Source organism: Pteropus medius, unplaced genomic scaffold (assembly GCF_902729225.1).
Source record: "Pteropus medius unplaced genomic scaffold, Ma_sr-lr_union100, whole genome shotgun sequence".
NCBI lineage: Eukaryota > Metazoa > Chordata > Mammalia > Chiroptera > Pteropodidae > Pteropus > Pteropus medius.
The window spans coordinates 1,693,792-1,712,191 of record NW_024343578.1 but is presented as its reverse complement, the minus strand read 5'-3'; the positions used below and the strand labels follow the sequence as shown (position 1 = coordinate 1,712,191).

Sequence of the window (18,400 nt, the reverse complement as noted above, 5' to 3'; positions counted from 1 at the left end):
GGTTGCCTACAGTGCTGCCTTAAGAAGGCATCTGTGATGCATCCAGGCTCAGCTGGGAAGAGAGCTGGGCTTGATTACCAATGTCTTTCAAGGTTTCTGGAGAGACAGGTTGCCCTATATTTGCCATGCTCTGCTTTTGACTTGTCCTTAACTTTTCTGTGTAAAGTCATTTCAGTACTAACAGGTGACTAAGTATGAGATGGGGCATCATGAGAGCAAGCAGGTAGATTCTACTTTAAGAAAACCTAGCATGAGAAAATGCCAATTTACAAAATGCATAAATCTGGAGCCAATTATTGTCACTACAGAAAGATTCCATGAAAAGTTCCTTTAAATAGTGAGCTCCCCTACTGCATTAAAATGATGATTCAATTTACAAAAATTCACTTTGCATGCAACTCTTCAGGACCGTGTCTGTGGAGTAAAGCAAGCCACGCCTGATTTTTTAAAACGACGGCCTAAATAATGTTCAGGATGGCTGCTGCCACATATCTCGAGTCTCTTGATAATTCCCACTCTCTTCAGACTTCCTTCTTACTTCCTATGCCAGAGTGTTGAGTAGACAATCTGGGTGGTGGTCAACAGCTGCTGGCTTCCACCCTGCCACGGCTGCATTTCATTAGTGGGTAAACTGATTGCTCCGAGTATGTTTATGTGTGGGTGTGGTCGTACAGTCTACGCACTCTGTGCACTGTGTATGTGGATACAGATACACATAAGCCATTATCTCGCTCTCAGCCCACCCTAAATTCGTTCCTGCTGTGAGAGTTATAAATGGAAGGTTCCAATCGCTTGGTGGATATGGCTTTTCAGTAATATGTGCCCTGAATTCTGGCTCCCCATCCTCTTTGTGTTTGTTTATGTGTTATTTACCCTTGCATCAAAAACCTTCCCCAGACCCTGGGCCTGAGTCCCATTATCCAGACATGGAACCCTCCTCTTCCTCTGTCTGTGGCCTAGAAAGCCCAAAATGGTTTTCTGATTTAGAAAATTAAATATAATCTGACTCTTGTGGCAAGCTACAAAATTCCCAACCAACAGACGCTCCTATTAAATATATAACATACACAACATCTAAAAGTATCACCGATCTAGCATGAACTTGAATTATAGAGGCATTCAGTGCCCCTTGGGTAAGATCACCAGCTTCTTCCCAGGCGCTTGAAATTGGGCAATTTTCCAATGGACCATAAAGCTCCCAGGAATGCTGACTGGCACACATATTTGAATTTCTGTTCTCTGTAAAAGCAACTTAATGCAGGGAAGAGTACCTTAAAGAGATGGTATCTCCCCTTTCTCTCTGTACTGCCTTCTCCCACATAGGATAATTCTAATAACTTCTCAAGCACAGAACACAAATATCATCTCTGTTTCATCTGTGGTATTTTAAAAATCTCAGCATAAATTTCTTCCCAGGGATTTTTTTTTTTCCAAACTCATTTTTTTTTTCCCCTGTTGGAAAAAGCAAAGTGAGGCAGTAAACAGTGAACACATCAACTCTACTCAGATACATTCTTCTGGCCTAAAGTGATTCTTTCTATTTGAGATGCAAGCTCTCAGGCTGGTGAGCTGTCAAGTGCCTCTTTTCCTTCTGCCTTTGCAGACTCATTAGTTTGAACCAAAGGTCCTCCGTGCTGTTGGGCTGTAATAGCTGCGTAGGTGCAGCCATAGATGGCGGCCACCAACATCAAGAGACACATAATCCCACACAAAACCCCAGTGATGATGACAGTGGCCACGGCATGACGCAGATTGGCCAGCCTGGGCTTGGGTTTGAGCTCACACTCCGAGTGGTCTTGCTCCCCAGTGCTGTAGCTCCCAGGAGGCCTTGGGTCAGCCTGGTGGGCAGAACCTGGCTGCTGCACCTGTGAGGGCTCCAGATCTAGAGATGGAAAAGGGCAGGGCTTATACAGCTCATGAGGGATTTTAAGGAGGTCCTGTCCCTTCCAAGTGTCCGGTGATGCACAGATGACACTGTCCACTATTCCCCCTTGAAAAAACAAAAGCAAAAGATGATAAGAATCTGCTGCGACTAAATTCCAAAATCCTCAACCTGCAAAAAGTTAGGCAAATGGAATTTATAAAGCACCTTTTTTTTCCCTCCTGGAGTCAAAGAACTTAACAACCATATTTTATGATTTTAGGATTTCTAAATTGGCCAAATGCTAAAAATGCCACACACTAAATTGGCAATTATATATGACCAAGGATTCACTAGAAGCTGGGTCACCTTTACCTTACAAATGCCAAGGGAAAAGCAGGGCAGAAGCTGACAAGAAGGGGCACCGGGGCTAACCCGAGGGCACTGTCGTTGAGGACATTCCTGCCACTCACATCCCCTAACGAGCCTCTCCAACAAAAAAATCTGTTGTACCAAATTCCCATTGGACTCTAAGTAAGTAAATACATAAAACAAACATCCTTTGCTGTGATGTTATGTGTTAATTACGAAGACCCTCTGTGTCTAGCGGCACTTCAGCGATGCCAAATGGAGACATTGTGGTCTTCGTATTTCACGTATCTGAAGATTTGGCAGGAATGTTAGTTAAGTTCATGGGATTAAGTACAATTAACATGTCTCCTCAGGCCTTAAAACATTTAATACTTCCCAGTACCGAACTTTCCAATGGGTTATTAGACCCAGTTTTCATTCTCTCTAAGGCAATTGATTTCCTCAGGTATATAGACTATATGGAGGATTTTGGTGACTAGTAATTCTTTTCCAGAAAGAGCACTGGGCTAACATTCCATTCTGGCCAAATTTGACCACCAATTTACTATGTGACCTCAGGCAAATAAACTGTTCTGACTAAATTTTTTTTGCCATAAAAACCTATTTGTATCTAGCTTGATAGTTGGTAAAGCCCTGTTAAGTAAGTCTTCACAATGGGTAATAAATCCGCTGTAATGGATAATTCTTGTCTAAGGTTATCCATAAGTGGACAAACAACACCCAAACCCAGCTCACCCCCTTGATCCCAGTTTTTCCCACTACGCTCGCTGCCTGTCTCTACTTCCTCCTCTCTGGAGCATCCTGAGGTCAGCAGAGTTTACCAAGTAAACTCTGTGAAGCCTGTAAAGCCTGGCACCACTCTTACCCAAGTTAGGTTGGAGACTCTTTGTATATACCACAGGTGAATTACAAAATTATACCAGAAAGTCACGTGCGGGAGGTCATCACTTCCCAAGGTTATTAGAATTTTCTGTCGCATAGCACTTCAGAGTTTTGGGAATGCCTTCACATCTATTCCCTCTGAGCCTGATAAGCTGAGTGCTAACAAGGCCATTTTGCAGCGCAAGGGTTATGGTGGCCCAGTTCACATCGGGGTTAGTAGCTATGGCAAAGCTCAACCCACTCCAGTTGGATCACACTTGAAAATAGAATTCGATGTCACTTTGGAGTTGAGCAGTTATTCAGGTGGCGATTGAATTTCTCTCCTTCTTAAAGGCTTCTAGTTTCTAGATAAATAATGTTGTTGTTAATCAAAAAGTAGAAAGTTATCTCCATGAATCATATTTGTAGATAAATTTAAACACCCTTTAATGACTCACTGGCCACTTTTGCCATACTGTGAAATGACATCAATGTGAAAAAAGCTTACACCAGCCCCTTGCACATTCCTCAACATTCCTTCTAATGCAGAGAACAGATAAGGTTGATCCTAGGCAGAGTTTTCCAAATAGACATTACTGACCTTTATAGATAAATTTCTCCAGCCAGAGTTTAAGACCAAGCAAGTGGCAGTTGCATTTCCAGAGGTTGTCCTTGAGAAGTAGTAGCTTCACACTGGGCATGGATTCTAGGAGCGCGCGATCGAGCTGCTGAAGCTGGTTTTGTTGGACTGAAAACATGGTTAGGTTCTCCCAACGCTGACCCAGGGATGTGGGAAGGTGGTTTATGCTGTTTGATGACAAATCAAGCTCCCTCAGCTGTGGGAGGGAATGGAAAAGTCTGCTTTCCAGGGAATGCAGGGAGTTCTGGGTTAAGTTTAAGACTTGTAAGTGCTGAAGCCCATGGAAAGCTCCAGGGGCCAGATTTGAAAGGGAATTGTTACACAAGTTCAAGGTCGTGAGCTGTGGCACTGACCTAAATGCAAAAGCAGGAAGCTGGTGTATCTGGTTATCTTGTAAATGTAGTGTTAGAGTTTGAAGAGGCAAGTTGGAAGGGATTTCAGCCAGACCCTGCCGGCTGCAGTCTACAGTGTTTGAGGATGAGTGACAGCGGCACTTCTCTGGGCAGCCACACACCACCTGGAGCAGGAAAATCACACTTGAAAGCAGGAGCAGTTCACCTACAACAAACAGAAAAAAATTGAGATAGGAACCAGTTTGTAGCACCACCATTTGTTCCCCTTTGAATTCACATGTGATTCTGCGTCAGCCACCTTCCACAACCTGAAAGAGAGGTTCTTCCGTTCACCATACTTTCATAGAATTGGGCTGGACTGGGTATGTTCCCAAGCGTCAATAACTATTGCAAATTCTGTGGTAAATATTGACAGAGGCCTTAGAAAACATACTTCCTCGGTGGCTCAGAAATCAGAAGATGGAAGACTTAAGGATATCTAGAAAGATGAAAGAAATCTTTCTGAAGCACATGCCCTTTGTAAGGTGTAGTAGAATTTTCTGGGGCCAGAAGTATGGGAGAGTGATAGGGAATTCAGATATTCACATTTCTGAAAAGTATGCTCCAGGTCCGTGCTGTCCGATAGAACCGTCTGTGGTGAGGGAAATGTTCTTTACCTGCTGTCCAATATGGTAGCCATTAGCTACACTGGCTACTGAGCTCTGAATTGTGGCTAATACAGCCAAGGAACTAAATTTTTATTTGCATTTCATTTTAATTGATTTAAATATAAATGGCCACATGGTGCCAGTGGGTACCTTATTGGATAGGGCAGGTCTAAGGCATTCCTGTATATTGATGTTCAGCTGTGCAAGTGTAATAATTCATAAATGATGATTGACCCCTTTTTTATTCAGGAATTCTATAAAAGTACAGAAACACATTAAGGATAATCAACGCCCATGTTCCTATAACACAGTTCTGTCAGTCATTCATTAGTTGTCGTATTTCTTCCTTTTTTTCTTCTAACTCAAAGAAACAATGCTTTACTGATAGAGCTGAACTCCCTTAGATTAGCACTGAGGTTATGTTTTGTGACATGAATCCTCCTTGCCCCCACCATTGCTGATGTATCCCACTAGGCCTTTTAAAAATAACCTTAATAACAATAACAAAAGCAAATAAACATGCAGCATGTGTTTTGAGCCAGGCACTATTCTAACTGCTTTGTATATATTAATTAATTTAACACTCATTACCTTATAAATCTGGTTCTACTATTGTCCCCATTTTGAAGGTGAGGAATCTGAGGCACAGAGACTAGCTTCAAGAACGGCTTCAAATCACTTGCCCAAGGTCACACATATGATAAAGTAGTAGAGCCATGATTTGAACACAGGCAATCTGCTTCCAGTTTGTCAGCGTTCTAACTTGCTGTGCTTTACTTCCTGTCAAAGCCTTTCACACAGACACACAGACACACACACACACACACTACTGTTTTTTATAGTGGTTTTTAAAAACCTACAGAAATATAATCATCAGCATGCTTCATTCTGCAGTTTATTCACTCAAAACTGATCCATCCATATGGATACATGCAGAGCTAATTCATTACTATAGAATATTCCATGGTGAGACCATACCATTTATGATTTAGCCACTTCCTTACTGAGAACATTTGAGTTGTTGAAGTTTTTCTTCATTATAAATAATGCTACAAAGAGCATTTTTGCATAGCACTGTGTAGAAACATGGAAGAGGGTCTCTAGAATCAGTAGGTACCTCCTTGCAGGGTTCAGAGAGGATATTGAGTTTTCTTAGACACTGCTAGATCATCCTCCAGAGTAGCTAGATCACTCCCTGCTTTTTTCCAGAGATTTGAATTTCAAAATATGGCAAACATCTGTCAAGGACATTTTGTTAAATTGGTATAGAGGAATTCACAAGGCTACAGAATAATATTTAAAACTCAAGATAATTATCTACTCATAAAAATGATCTTGAAAGAAGATGTTTTGTTTGTTTGTTTGTTTTGGGCCTTAACTAGGGAAAACAAAATGTGGCTGTCAAATGCACTAGAGCCTGTTTCTTAATTCTCTCCTGATGTGAACAAGACATTAGGGTAAGAGGGAAGATGTCTGGAGGGCCTTCTGAAGCAAATTGTGCTCAGTTTAGTTTAGCTCAAGGGATGTAGAACATCACAGTTCCCTTTCTTCTTCCAAAATATAAAAGAGTAAAATCCATGTTTTCCTTTTTATAATTTTTCAAATAACCTAAATAATACTTTTCGAAGCTAAATGTCTTCCCATCAGAGATAGTCAGCACCCCACACTTTAGCTATGGGTCTCAAGCATTCATTAGTTGTAAGAAATTAAATCTTAAATGAAATTGTGTTTTCCACAGAATCTGCTAGTCTTTAATAAGAGCTTGTCTTCCTGAGGTTGTAGCCAGTTTGTTCATTCTTTTTTTCATCCAACTGTACCCTCCTCCAAAGAGGATGCTATATGAACTCCAACTTGAAGCATGGTGTTTTCTATGAAATGGCCCGTGACATGCCAACTTCATATCTGATCACGGCTAGGTACATTCATCCCTACACCCTTTCTCTGACCCAACATGGCTCAAACATACATCTCTCCATTAGACACATTTTTTATATCTGTTTGGTCCTTTAAGAAACACAACTTGAAAATAGATTTCCCACAGACATCTTTTTGAGGGTATCTTATTCCTCTCTTAGGGAACTTTTCTAAGGCACAAGGGGATTTATCATGGCTCACCTGTCATGACTGAGTCTCCACAGGCTTCCCTGTTGAACCCGTAGCCCACCTTCATTAATTTGCAGATCAGCAAACTGATTCAGCAAAATCAGAATCCAGCTTTTCATTCACTTCTTTTGAATCCTGCTTATGCTTTTCTTCAATGCAGAAAACAGTTGTGGCTTTCAGGAGACCACTTATTTAAGCCATCCTTCCCCTGTCTCCATCTGGCTGGGATTGTTTTCCATTAGAGGATCTTTTGATTGTGCCCCTCTTCTTTCTTAAAGTGTCGACCTCCCCAAGATCATCCTTGCCTTTCCCATTCAGACGACGAGCCACAGAAAGAATGTTTGTCAAACCTCGGTGAACAGCTGTAGCATTCAAACATGACCCCAATGGCTCAGCCTTTTTGATTATTTAATCTGCTTGAAGTCCAAGGCACCAAAATAAAACTGCCTTCTTAATCCGGTCGTGGCTTCTGAATTCTGTTGACTTATTAACCATGCTGTGTCAACCCTTGTCAGGTTGGGGGATGCTCACCATGGATCCTTGATCTCGGGGTCTAGCAACAGAGCCAGCAGAGTGTGTAATATGAGGACAAATTGGCCTGCTGGAGGCTGACACAGTTTCACAGTGCACATGTTTGGTCATCGAAGGGTTATTCAGCCAACATTCGCGAGGATTAGCTGTGTTGACAGGGTCTTGATGCCCTGAAATTCATAGCCATGGTTTCCTTTAGCGGACATCACAGTCTCTTCTCCCTGGTGCCACAGACATTTCTCAGCTGCTCCTTTGCTTGCTCCCCATCTCCTCTCCCCACCCCCTTTTGAATTGACCTTTCTGTTTATGTGACTTTGGAAATTCTTCACAATCTTTCATCATTTCCCTGATTTTTCACATATAAAACAATAAAGCCGCTCCTGCAAGCATCAGGCTTCAATGAACTGTGACTTTGCTAACTGAAGCTATTGGGAACTTTCCCTCCAGGGACTGGAAGGTCTCTTTAAATGTGCCATTTGTTGAGGCAGGGTTTTAATGCTTAAAGCCGCCCTTCGGCACACCCAAATGCTCCGCTTGCCCACCGTGACTACGTGTAAGGGTAAAAAACTGTGCTTTTCTTGAGGTGGCATGAAGTGGACTCTCTGGCCCCAGATATAATAGAGCAGCTGAGTGTGGGATTTGGAATCACGTGAATGTGGATTTGAATGTGGCTTTACCATTCACCCTTCTGTGTCTCTGGGCAAGTGACTTGCCCACTGGGAACCTCGTGGCCTCCTCTCTAACATGGGGATAACAGCACTCCTTGCTTCACAAGATTGTTCCTAGGATTAAATAATACATGTCCTTGCCTAGAGCACCTTAATAAATGTGCACAATTATCCATGAGAATGTCTCCTAGGACTTTCATGCTGCTAGCTTTCAAAGGGCAACCTTGACTTGACAGGTGGAGGGAGATCCTGACAAAAGACCAGGAAGCTTGGCCCCTCAGATCTCAAGAGAATGAAGATGAAAAATCAGATTGTGATTATCCTTAATACACTGCTCTTGGGGATCCCTCTTCTCCTTTGGCCAAGTGAGAACCCAGTATACTCATCCCTTTCGGGAAAAATCTGCTTACTCAGCCTGCCATCTTTTGTCCTCTCTCCAGTATTCTTTGAGCATGAGAGCTGCAGTGGGGAAAAGTCAGATGTCGGTGACAGAGAGCCATTTGAATCTTAATAAGGGCTAAATGGTTCCATCTTTCCTTCCTTCCTGCCTTCCCGCCATCCTGTTTCCAGTGCAGAGAGTTTAATAATAATCATTCCTCGATGATACATGACTATCAATGGCCCATATGCAGCCTTCAGTCATTAATTTGTCATAATAAAACAAATATCTGTGAACCTAAAGCTCACTCTAAAGACTAGAAGGTTACCAATAACTCATATTCACTTGTATGACTGTTCTTCCCAGTGATCAGCAAACGTTTTTTTGTAAAGGGTCAGATAGTAAATATTTTAGACATTGAGGGCTAAATGGTCTCTGATGCACCTACTCAACTCTGATGTAGCACGAAACCAGCCATAGCCAATCCATAAAAACAGGGGCGTGTCTGTGCTCCAATAAAACTATATTTATATAAACAGGTGGAGGACCGGATCAACCCACAGGCCATAGTTTGCAAACCCTGCTCTAGCCCATTCTGTAGCCACTGCTGTCGCTGCTCTATCACCATCACCTGTCACCCACCCCCAAATTCCACCACCCAGCTGGACATATCCACCATACTGTCTCTGCGTCAATAAAATGAGGAGTGGTGGGTAGGATGATCTTGAAGGCCTTCTTATGTATAAAACCTATCATTCCGGTCAGAACACCTGAGTGGACTTGAAAGGCCCTGTATTCACAGACTTCAGGGGGAAGTTAGACAAAGAATTTGAGCGTCTTTTTGGTGTGTAGCAGAGCTATTTAAGCTGTGTCCTTGCAGAGCCCAACTTGCAGGGTTGGTGTGGTCCTTGCAGGGTCCACATCTTGTGGACTCAGAAGCCTGAAAAAGATGAATACATTAACAGCACAGCTGGTGTAGGAGGCCAGGACACCTGCAAAGAAACTGCAGCCAACCAGAGTACTTTAATAAATGTTCACAGTTATCCATGAGAATGTCCATGAAACTGCAGTTAAGGCCAGGCTGGGTGGCAAAGAAGCAGCATACATTCATGCCGCTTACACTCTAAAGCTGTGTGGTCTTAGGCAAACTTCAGAATCTCTCTGAGCCTCAGCTACCTCGTCTATAAAATGCAGATAGTAGCTACCTCAGGAGGGATACAGGAGGGATCAGTGTTAAGTGCACAGCACAGGTCTTGGAGAGACCTGTAAAGCAAATGATCAAAAGTGGCCTTTCCTATAGTTTTAGCAGTGGTTATTCTTAGACCTCAAAGAGTCTGGACTGGCTGCTCCTGCCTAAGATGTGAATACCCTTGGAAGAGGCAAAGAACATTCCCAGCGATGAGTTCTCGGGAGCAATGGGTTCTTTGGTTCTCTTTTGCTTTTGCTGACTCTAAATGGTGATTCAAAGATAGGCAGCGCACACTTGGACTTTGCATGTGGAGGTTGGAAGGCTGAATGATTTATTCTGTCTGACCTCAGTCCAGAGAACAAAGGGAGGGTGCGTGATCTACATGCTAATCTCTCCCTGCAGTGCCTTCTCTCCCTCCCTCCTGTGATGAACCAGATCACAGAAGTGGCAAGTCAACTCTGCATGCAAAACAGTAACCAAGGAGAGATTCTGAATGTCAGATCAGGCCAAGCTGCTCCCTAGAGAGGAACACTCCACTGTGAGGTGCTCCTGATACCAAGGCCTAGTCAAGAGTACAGAGTATTTCCCACACAGAAACTTGCTTCAGACACACCCTCAGAGTCTGTGGTGACTGTCACACTCAGATTTCAAGAATTTCCTAGTTTCTGTCTATTTCCTGTATACCTTTGTCCATGGTAAGTCAGAATGTTTCCTAATATAAATTAGTCTATTTAACATTTCACCTCACTCCAACAAAAACAATTAATTATTAACTCCTAAAATTGATGATGTCTTCAAATCTGGCAAATATATGATAGCTTTTTCTCATAGGTAATGCTATACAACTATTTTAAAAGAATATGTTAGAGTTAAATTTATTCACAGGGAGGATACTCGTAATAAGGTTAATAAAGCAATTTGAATAGGAATGCACATTGTACAATCCCATTTATATTGCAAAAAAAAAAGAAAAGTCAGTGGTGGAGGGATTAACCCTGAAAATATGTATTGGTTTGTCTGAAGACGAAATACCCTGATTACCCAAGGGGCAGGGATAATTTAAGAAGAAGAAAGGAAAATTAAATTTTTCTGTTTATAACTCTGTGTATTTAATTTGCTACAACCAACATGTATTACATCTATAGTTTTAAAAATACAAAGGAAAAGAACTGACTTTTGTTAAGTAGCAAGTAGAGGTATACTTTATTTGTTGGGATATTCGAGATGGCTTATTTTCTAGTGACTAGCTATATTGTATGTGCAAATACAGCATTCCTAGAGTTCACATCCTCTTATCCTTCAGGATTAGCCACAAAGGTGACATCTGTCTTTCTCTGCCAAATGACCTGCACAAGTGACCAAACCACATAATGCATACAAGCGTTTCTCCCAGTTTTAAAGTCTGCTTGGGTAAAATCATGGCAAAGTGCTTCCCCATCCCTGCCAGTGGGCCCCCATCCAAAGCAGGTGCTATGGTGATCTGATGCAAGGGAGGCAGCCAGACTGAGTGACAGCTGCAGCCCAAGATAGTAGGAAGGGGGGGCCTTTAGTACTACACATCCACTCAGAAATTTCATTTGATTATGGAAGAGATATGACATTTGGAAAATATTTCCCTAGGAATTGCAGATGACAAAATGGCACCCAGGTATAAAATTTATACAGAGCTATTTAAAAAGCCTCAGTATTATTTCCTTCCCTCTTTCTTTCCTTCCTTCCTTCCTTCTTTCCTTCCTTCCTTCCTTCCTTCCTTCCTTCCTTCCTTCCTTCCTTCCTTCCTTCCTTCCTTCTTTCCTTCCTTCTTTCCTCCTTCCTTCTTTCTCTTTGAGCTTATAAAACGTATAACAAGAAAACTAGGTATATATTTTAAAATGTCAATCATATCATTCATTTAGTGCATACAGTGGGCCAGATATTGCTAAGGATTTGTTTCAGTTAAAGTAATGTAACTGCTGTAACAAGGAAATCCCGAATCTCAGTGGCTTACCACAACAGCTTATTTATTGTTCTTAGCACTGTCCCGTTCAGGTTGACAGAGGGGCTAGGCTCCATGCATTCAGGGACCCAGGCTCATTCTTTCTTGTTACTATGCCCTCCTCTTAGTTCTCAGAGCCCTCTCCATCAACTGGCTAATGTGAAAAGATAGGATCAGGCATGGGCCAGGCCTGGAAATGGTACTTATCACTTCTGCTTACATTTCAATGGCCACGATGAAATCGCATGATCATATCTAACAGTAAGAGAGACTGAGAAATATAATCTATCTATGTGCCTTGGAAAAAGAGGAGCCATACATGTTGGAGAGCATCTCTGCTTCCACATTTTGTTTGTAATATCTCACTTAAAGGTGACGACTCACTAGTCTATAAGCTTAAGATGGTTTCTTGTATTTCTTCCCCTAGTTTCTACAGTACCACATAGTAGGTTTATTAAGTAAATGCTGAATTAATGAATGAGTGAATGAGTGAATGACAAACCTGAGAGATAGAAGCTAAGTAATTTGCCCAAGGTCTGTAGCATATTTATTGCAAATACATGAATTGTGAGTATCCATGTTAGATACACTATTTATGTATTATATTTCTTAAGGTCTTTTTTTATATACTCCATTGAGCTGCAAATTTAATGATCTAAAAGCTTTAACTAACTCAGAAGATTAGAACATGGTTTCCTTTTGAGGTGTTCAGTGGAGAATCAAGGCATGTGGTTTCTGTAGTGAGAAGGTGGGAAGGATGTGTGCCCCTCCTCATTCTTGTTTGCCTTTATGATAAAGTAAAAATTGAGGTTCGAGGGCTACTTACAGTCCATCAGTTTATTTCACATGACTCTCTGTGGAGTTTAAACTCCCTTCACCTGTCATTTAGATGTCTGATAAAATTAGTAGAGTAATGGATTTGAAATAAAATTAGTGGAGTAGTTCATATGATATGTGTACCTCCAACCCCCCTAAAACTAAGGGAGACAATGGCCAAAATGTATGAGACTGCCTTTCAGTATACACTTGTCCACAGAGCCCAGGTCTGAGCTAGGTGCTGTGGGAACGAGGAAAGACATACCACACTGACTTTTGGCCTTCAAAGAACTTAACCAGTTTGTAGGGTGCTGTTTAGCAATCTTTATTTATTAAGTCAGATTCTATGCTGATCATCTTATCACCTTGAATCTGTTACCCATGAGAAGACTGAGTATGACGTCGTTGGACACTGACACTCCTCAGTTCTCCAGAACCAAGTCTCAGAAGTACTTTGGCTGGTAGCAGCAGCGGACCAGACCTAGATGCATTTTTTTTTTTGGTACATTCACTCTGTACTGTCAAGTTTAGAGGAAGTACAGACTTCCCATTCCAATGTCTTCCCAACCTCAGCCTTCCAGCGCTCAGTTTGTCTGCATACAGGATGTATGTGAAGATAAAGATGCATTTCAGATAAGTATGATTAAAGGTAATTAGTGAGCTCATGCAGCTGGTAGAATAAACATAGACAGATGCTGGTTGATATAAAGCTAATGAAAGAAACAAAAGGATCAAGAAACATGGCAGCTTAGGAAGCCTGGCCAAGGCCTCACACTGACTCGTTTTACTTAGATCTTTTGATTGACTACTTTTGTCCCTGCCCCAAAAATATAAGTTGGAATCAAATTCATGTTTGATTGTTTGTTCATGTTACCCATAAAATGAATGTTTTGTGCAGTTCTTCTTGGTGAATCTTTATCTGCTTTTGTACTTTTATTATAACATGATAGTTCAGTTTCTGAAATAAATGACAACGTGTTTTTCATACTTTCAAGTTATAGCTTAGTGTATGTATATTGTGTTGCAGTAATAAATCTGTTTTTCCTTTTTCTCTTTAAAGTTTGCTCTACGTTAGCTCTTTGATACATGTAGCCTGAAATGTTCTGGAAAACACAATTGTCTCAAACAGGACTTATATTGTAACCCACCAATTACAGATCCTGGCCTTTAGGAATCCTTTTTGTTAGTCCAGCCTTCATCTGTCTCACTGTTTCATTTTAGAACAGAGTCCCAGTTATAAAAGACAGAATCTGGAGTGAAACTATCTAGGTACAAATGCTGCCTCCAACATTTACTAGCTGTGTGACTTTGAATAAGTTACTTAACCTCTCTGATCTTCAATTTAATCATCTATACAAAGGAACCCTGGCAAAACAGGCAGATTTGCAAGGAGGGTTAAATAATATTTTTATGTAAAATCTTAGCAAAAATGCCTCTGCACATTGCAATATACATTAGCGAGTATTCCCTATTATTGTGTTTGTATGATATGTATCAACTAGGCACTTAGCCTGTATCTGTATGCACTAATCTATTTGGAACAAAAACCTGTGAGTTATTTGCAAAGGAGCATTTTGCTAGTGTGGCAGAGTTTACCATCTTTTTGGATTATAAAGCTTGTCTGTGAATGTGTATTTGCCTAGAATCAGCTGCAATCTAAGTGAATTTATGCTCTACATATCTCTGCTTGTCATCAAAATAATTCCACAAACAAAAGAAAGTTGGCCGTTGGTGTCATGTGACTGCAGCCTTCATGTGGGACTTTTGTTAGCAAAATAAAGGTCCTGCATTGACTTTGATGCAGCCGCTAAACCAGTTTATAATGAACAACTTCCCATTTTGGTCTAGTAGTAATGTTCTCATCCTTTCATTTAATCCAAGTATCCCATATTGGGCCACCTACTATGCTTGCGCTGTTTTTTTTTAAAGGTTTACCTACCGATCTTTCCTCTAGTCAGTCCCTCGTTGGTAGGGGCCCTGTTCCCCATCCTTGCATAATTAGCAAAAACATGTAGTCATCTCCCTAGGGCTGTTTAACTTTCATCATGAAGCATGACTATCAGAGTTTCAAGGTTGATAGGAGTGGAAACATTTGTGTTCAACAAGCAAGCTCCTTCATGTGTTGTCAACATTTCATTTGTGATTCTAATGAGGGCCGAGGAGAAAATAAACTTGGTGTACAGCTCTCCACTGCTACAGCTGATGTTTATAAGTCCATGGCCCCGAGTTGCTCTTAGCATGAAGACATTTGGAAATGCAGCTGTGAGCTGCTGCTGTGTGTGATGAAGAGCTAAGATGGTGAAATCTACTGAGACATTCCTGAGAATGGCAATGTAGGTGTTTACTTCTTAGGGACTGGCGTTTCTCTACTCATTGGTGTTTCAAATCTCTCCTGAAGGTGAAAACACCCTTATATAAAAATATAAGAGTATATTAGAGGCACTCTCATTCTCAACCCCTGTTTCATCTCATCTCTGAAAGTGTGTCATGGATTTCATTCACTGTTATTTCTTTATGAAGAAGGTATCTCTTGGGTGTTCCTTAACTGTTAAGCTCTATGTTTGGGGATATTATAAGCATGAAAATAAGACACAGCAAAATAGGTGTACCCACAATCCAAAGGGCCCCTACAGTCTAGCAAGGAGACCGGCATTCATGATGCAACCACACAAATATAAGAAAAACCGCGGCTGTGAAAAGTGCTAGGAAGTGGAGGTACATGGTACCATAAGAGAATACAATTAGGGAATCTGATTTGGGATATTGGGGCAGCCATCCCTATGGATTTTTTTATAACCAGTTTGCAATGGAAGGATGGGCTAGAGTTTACTGTAGGGAGGGGAAGGGACAAGGACCATTTCAGGTAAAGACATGGCTTATATAACTCTCAAAGGCCAGTGAGATGGCAGTGTACCCCGGGAGCTACTGGGAGCCCAATGTGGCTATAACACAGAAGGTGACGAAAGAGGTCGGGTGAGAAGATGCTAGAGAAGAGGTGAAGAAACTGGTTGTTGACCACACCCCCCCATCCCCAGTATCCACTATAACTGTATTATTAATATTAGAAAGAGCTATCTCTTTTTCTACCCCCACCCTCCACACACACACCTCTGCAAACATGCAGCTGTCTGTTGTTGGGGTCAGATTTAGAGTGCTGCAGTATGCAGTATGCCCTGTAATATACCTTGGGAGGTGCTGGCACTTCAAGGCAGTGTCCTGCATCTTACCAAAGCTAGGGAGATGCATCTCGCTGTCCTCTATACAGATGTAGAGAGGATGGCAATTTGGCAAGCATTACGGAATCTCAGTACACGTTTATCAAATCCTGAGCTTTTACTTACAGTTTGTGGTTATGAGCAAATCCATTCCACACCTGCCTGAGGAGTGGCAGAGTGGAGTCGTCATCCTCTCCACACAGGTACATGAATCAAGTGCAGTCGAGGACGAGCCAGCCCTTCTGGTGCTTGGAGGCTAGGTTGATGGGACAGAACTTTCTCTCCTGAGCGTTCATGTATATGTTAGTGTGGATATGATACCCAGCAGACAAGGGATGGCAAAGCTTATGTGCCACAGTTTCATGCTTTGTGGGCCCAAACGGCCCTACCAGTGGCCCCATGGTCCCCAGCATGGCCTCAAAATCCTTGCCAGCTCAGTGTTTGAGGCAGACAACAGCAGACAACTGGTGGCATCATGCTGACATAATCCTTGTTGCTGTTCCTGAAGTAAATCCTTGTTACCTGCAAATCTGAGTTGTAAGTCTGGAATACAAGTGTCATTTTGCTGAGGGAAGAATTTGGATCATGCATTAGGAAGCTACTGACCCAGCTCCACCTACCCCCCACCCAACCCCACACACACTTCTCCATCTTGATGTAAACTTGGTGTTTTCTCCTTGTCCTCGTGAGTATGGTAATTTTCCTATGGTGATAAGTTAATTCTTTAGTTTTTAAAATGGCCTTCAAAAATGAGAAAATTTCAGGGCATGTTGAAAAAGAAGTTAGATTGTGGTCTGTGCATTTGCACAGGAAATCCATGGTTTGCACTAGAAATATGATTCCAGAAAAGTCAGAGGATGGTGCAGGCATTTCATATTTCTGACTTGGGCACAGGGGTGATCCCCAGATGGAGCTCTCTGTGATTGCCAAGGGTTTGCTGGAAGCGATGGGTCAGCCATGAGCTTCATGTTGGTTAGCTCACTGAAACTTTCCCTGCTCAGCATGTCCACTGGCTTAAGAAACTGAAGTGCCCAATCCAAAAGTCAATCTGAAAGGATAACAAATGTTGGACAACAAACTGAGACCAAGAAGAAACTGGGAATCTAGTTCCCTATTTATTTCTCCATGCTTCCTTATAACATTTGGGAAAACTTCGCAGTTAAGTAGCAGCTTATTTTTTGTTTAGCTCTTCTGTATAGAAATCTGATTTAGAAGTCTCTAAATTCTCTGGCCAGAATCAAAACATCTAAAACTCATAGAACACTCAGAAAATCTAAGACACGGGTGCTTTACCTGAAGACAATCATGAATTCTTCTGTCATTCCAGGAGTAGAATTACTGTTTTATATCTCACTGAAGAAAAAACTGAGTCTTGTTGGGAATGAGTCACTTGCCACAGATCGGTTTGTAAGGAGTAGAGCTAGGTCTTGAACTCACATCCATCTGATTTCAAAGCCTTTTACCTCCAGCATTTTTTGTCTCATCTCATTCTTCCCAACCCCTTCCCCTTCATCAGGGGAAAAGCAGAATAAGGGTCCTAAAAGAGACTTAGCCCAGACAAAACAGACTTGGTGGAAATGGTACTTTAACCACTCCCCAAACCCCCGCCCCATGACTTCTGCCCTTGTAGGTCGTTGCCCATTGCTTTTTCAGGCCAAGGGCCACCTAGAGAAGAGGAGAGCCTGCTGCCCGTCTGCAGCGGCTACAGGTTGAGAAAAGGGTTCTGGGGCTGGAGGTGAGGAAAGCAGGGTACTTTGTGCATGAGTTAGCACTAATCTGGTCCATCCCCAGAACGGCACTATCAGTCAGATCTCGGACATATTTGTCATGGCTGCTCCCCTGTTGAGAAGCTGCCCCTGCAGGCCCACCCTCTCTTCATGGCTGGGCAGGAAGGGGAGAACTCTCTTTGATCTTTAGACCGGTAGCAGGAGAAGCATGGCATTTCATGGACCTGTTCCTTCCCCTCCGCCCAGTTGAGTGTTTGGACAGCCACAGGAACAAAGTCCCTTGGCTATGCTTACTTTAGAACCTCTAGACTCAAGACAGAGCATGTCCTGGAAGAAAGAAGTGGAATGGCTGCCCGCTTCACACTGAAGGATCTAGGTCATAATACAGAGGAGGGGATGCCAAACTCATCTATACAGATAAGTAGTTCAAAAAGAGGGTAGGAGAGAGAGAGGATGGAGCTAAACTGATGGCCAGCCCACTGGACAGCTAGACTTCTGTGGTCAGGAAAGAACCACTCACTCACCATGTTGGTTTCTAGTCTCTGTCCACAACTGCATGCCCCAGATAACAGACATTGGCCTAGAAACAGACCAGCTAAGTTTTGAAATATATCCACAGTTTAAAAAAAGTAAGACAGGTAGCTCGTGGGAGACTGTTTTCTACTTATCCTTCCTCAGAAAGGAAAATTTTTGAGTCAAATAATTTTGAATAGGGAATGTATGACTTTTAAAATATATATTCGACTTCCCTGTAGTATAGTATACTTTGATGTATTAAAATACAGCTCACCCCACTCAAATTACTGCCTTGGTGCCTAATACTGTAAAATTAAACTATTCCTCGCTGATATTTTATTAAGCTCCACCAGCATTTCAGACGCAGACATCTCATAGAGCTTCAGGCCATATGTTTTATATGCTGTCAGGGTGAACTCTGACTTCAGTCGGTAAAGCCCCCTCCCCACTTTTTTTAAAGTGCAGCATTTTCAAAAACTTTGCTACAGGCTGCTCCCAAATTGAGGACTGTTGGAAGTAAATATCTCTGGTCGTGTGGGTACGAATG

The 18,400-nt window shown here is 42.0% G+C and overlaps 2 protein-coding genes across 5 annotated transcripts in view; one reads left to right on the top strand and one right to left on the bottom strand.

Moving 5' to 3' along the window:
- Positions 1-18,400, top strand: part of CACNA2D3 (calcium voltage-gated channel auxiliary subunit alpha2delta 3) — a 793,860-nt gene that overhangs the window by 664,192 nt on the left and 111,268 nt on the right. The gene's annotated exons all lie outside the window — the stretch shown is intronic.
- Positions 1,467-7,305, bottom strand: LRTM1 (leucine rich repeat transmembrane protein 1). Its single transcript, XM_039867425.1, has 3 exons — positions 6,850-7,305; positions 3,696-4,292; positions 1,467-1,990 (listed from the first exon to the last, which is right to left on the bottom strand). The coding sequence occupies exons 1-3, from the start codon at positions 6,902-6,904 to the stop codon at positions 1,557-1,559; spliced, it is 1,086 nt and encodes a 361-aa protein (XP_039723359.1). The 5' UTR covers positions 6,905-7,305; the 3' UTR covers positions 1,467-1,556.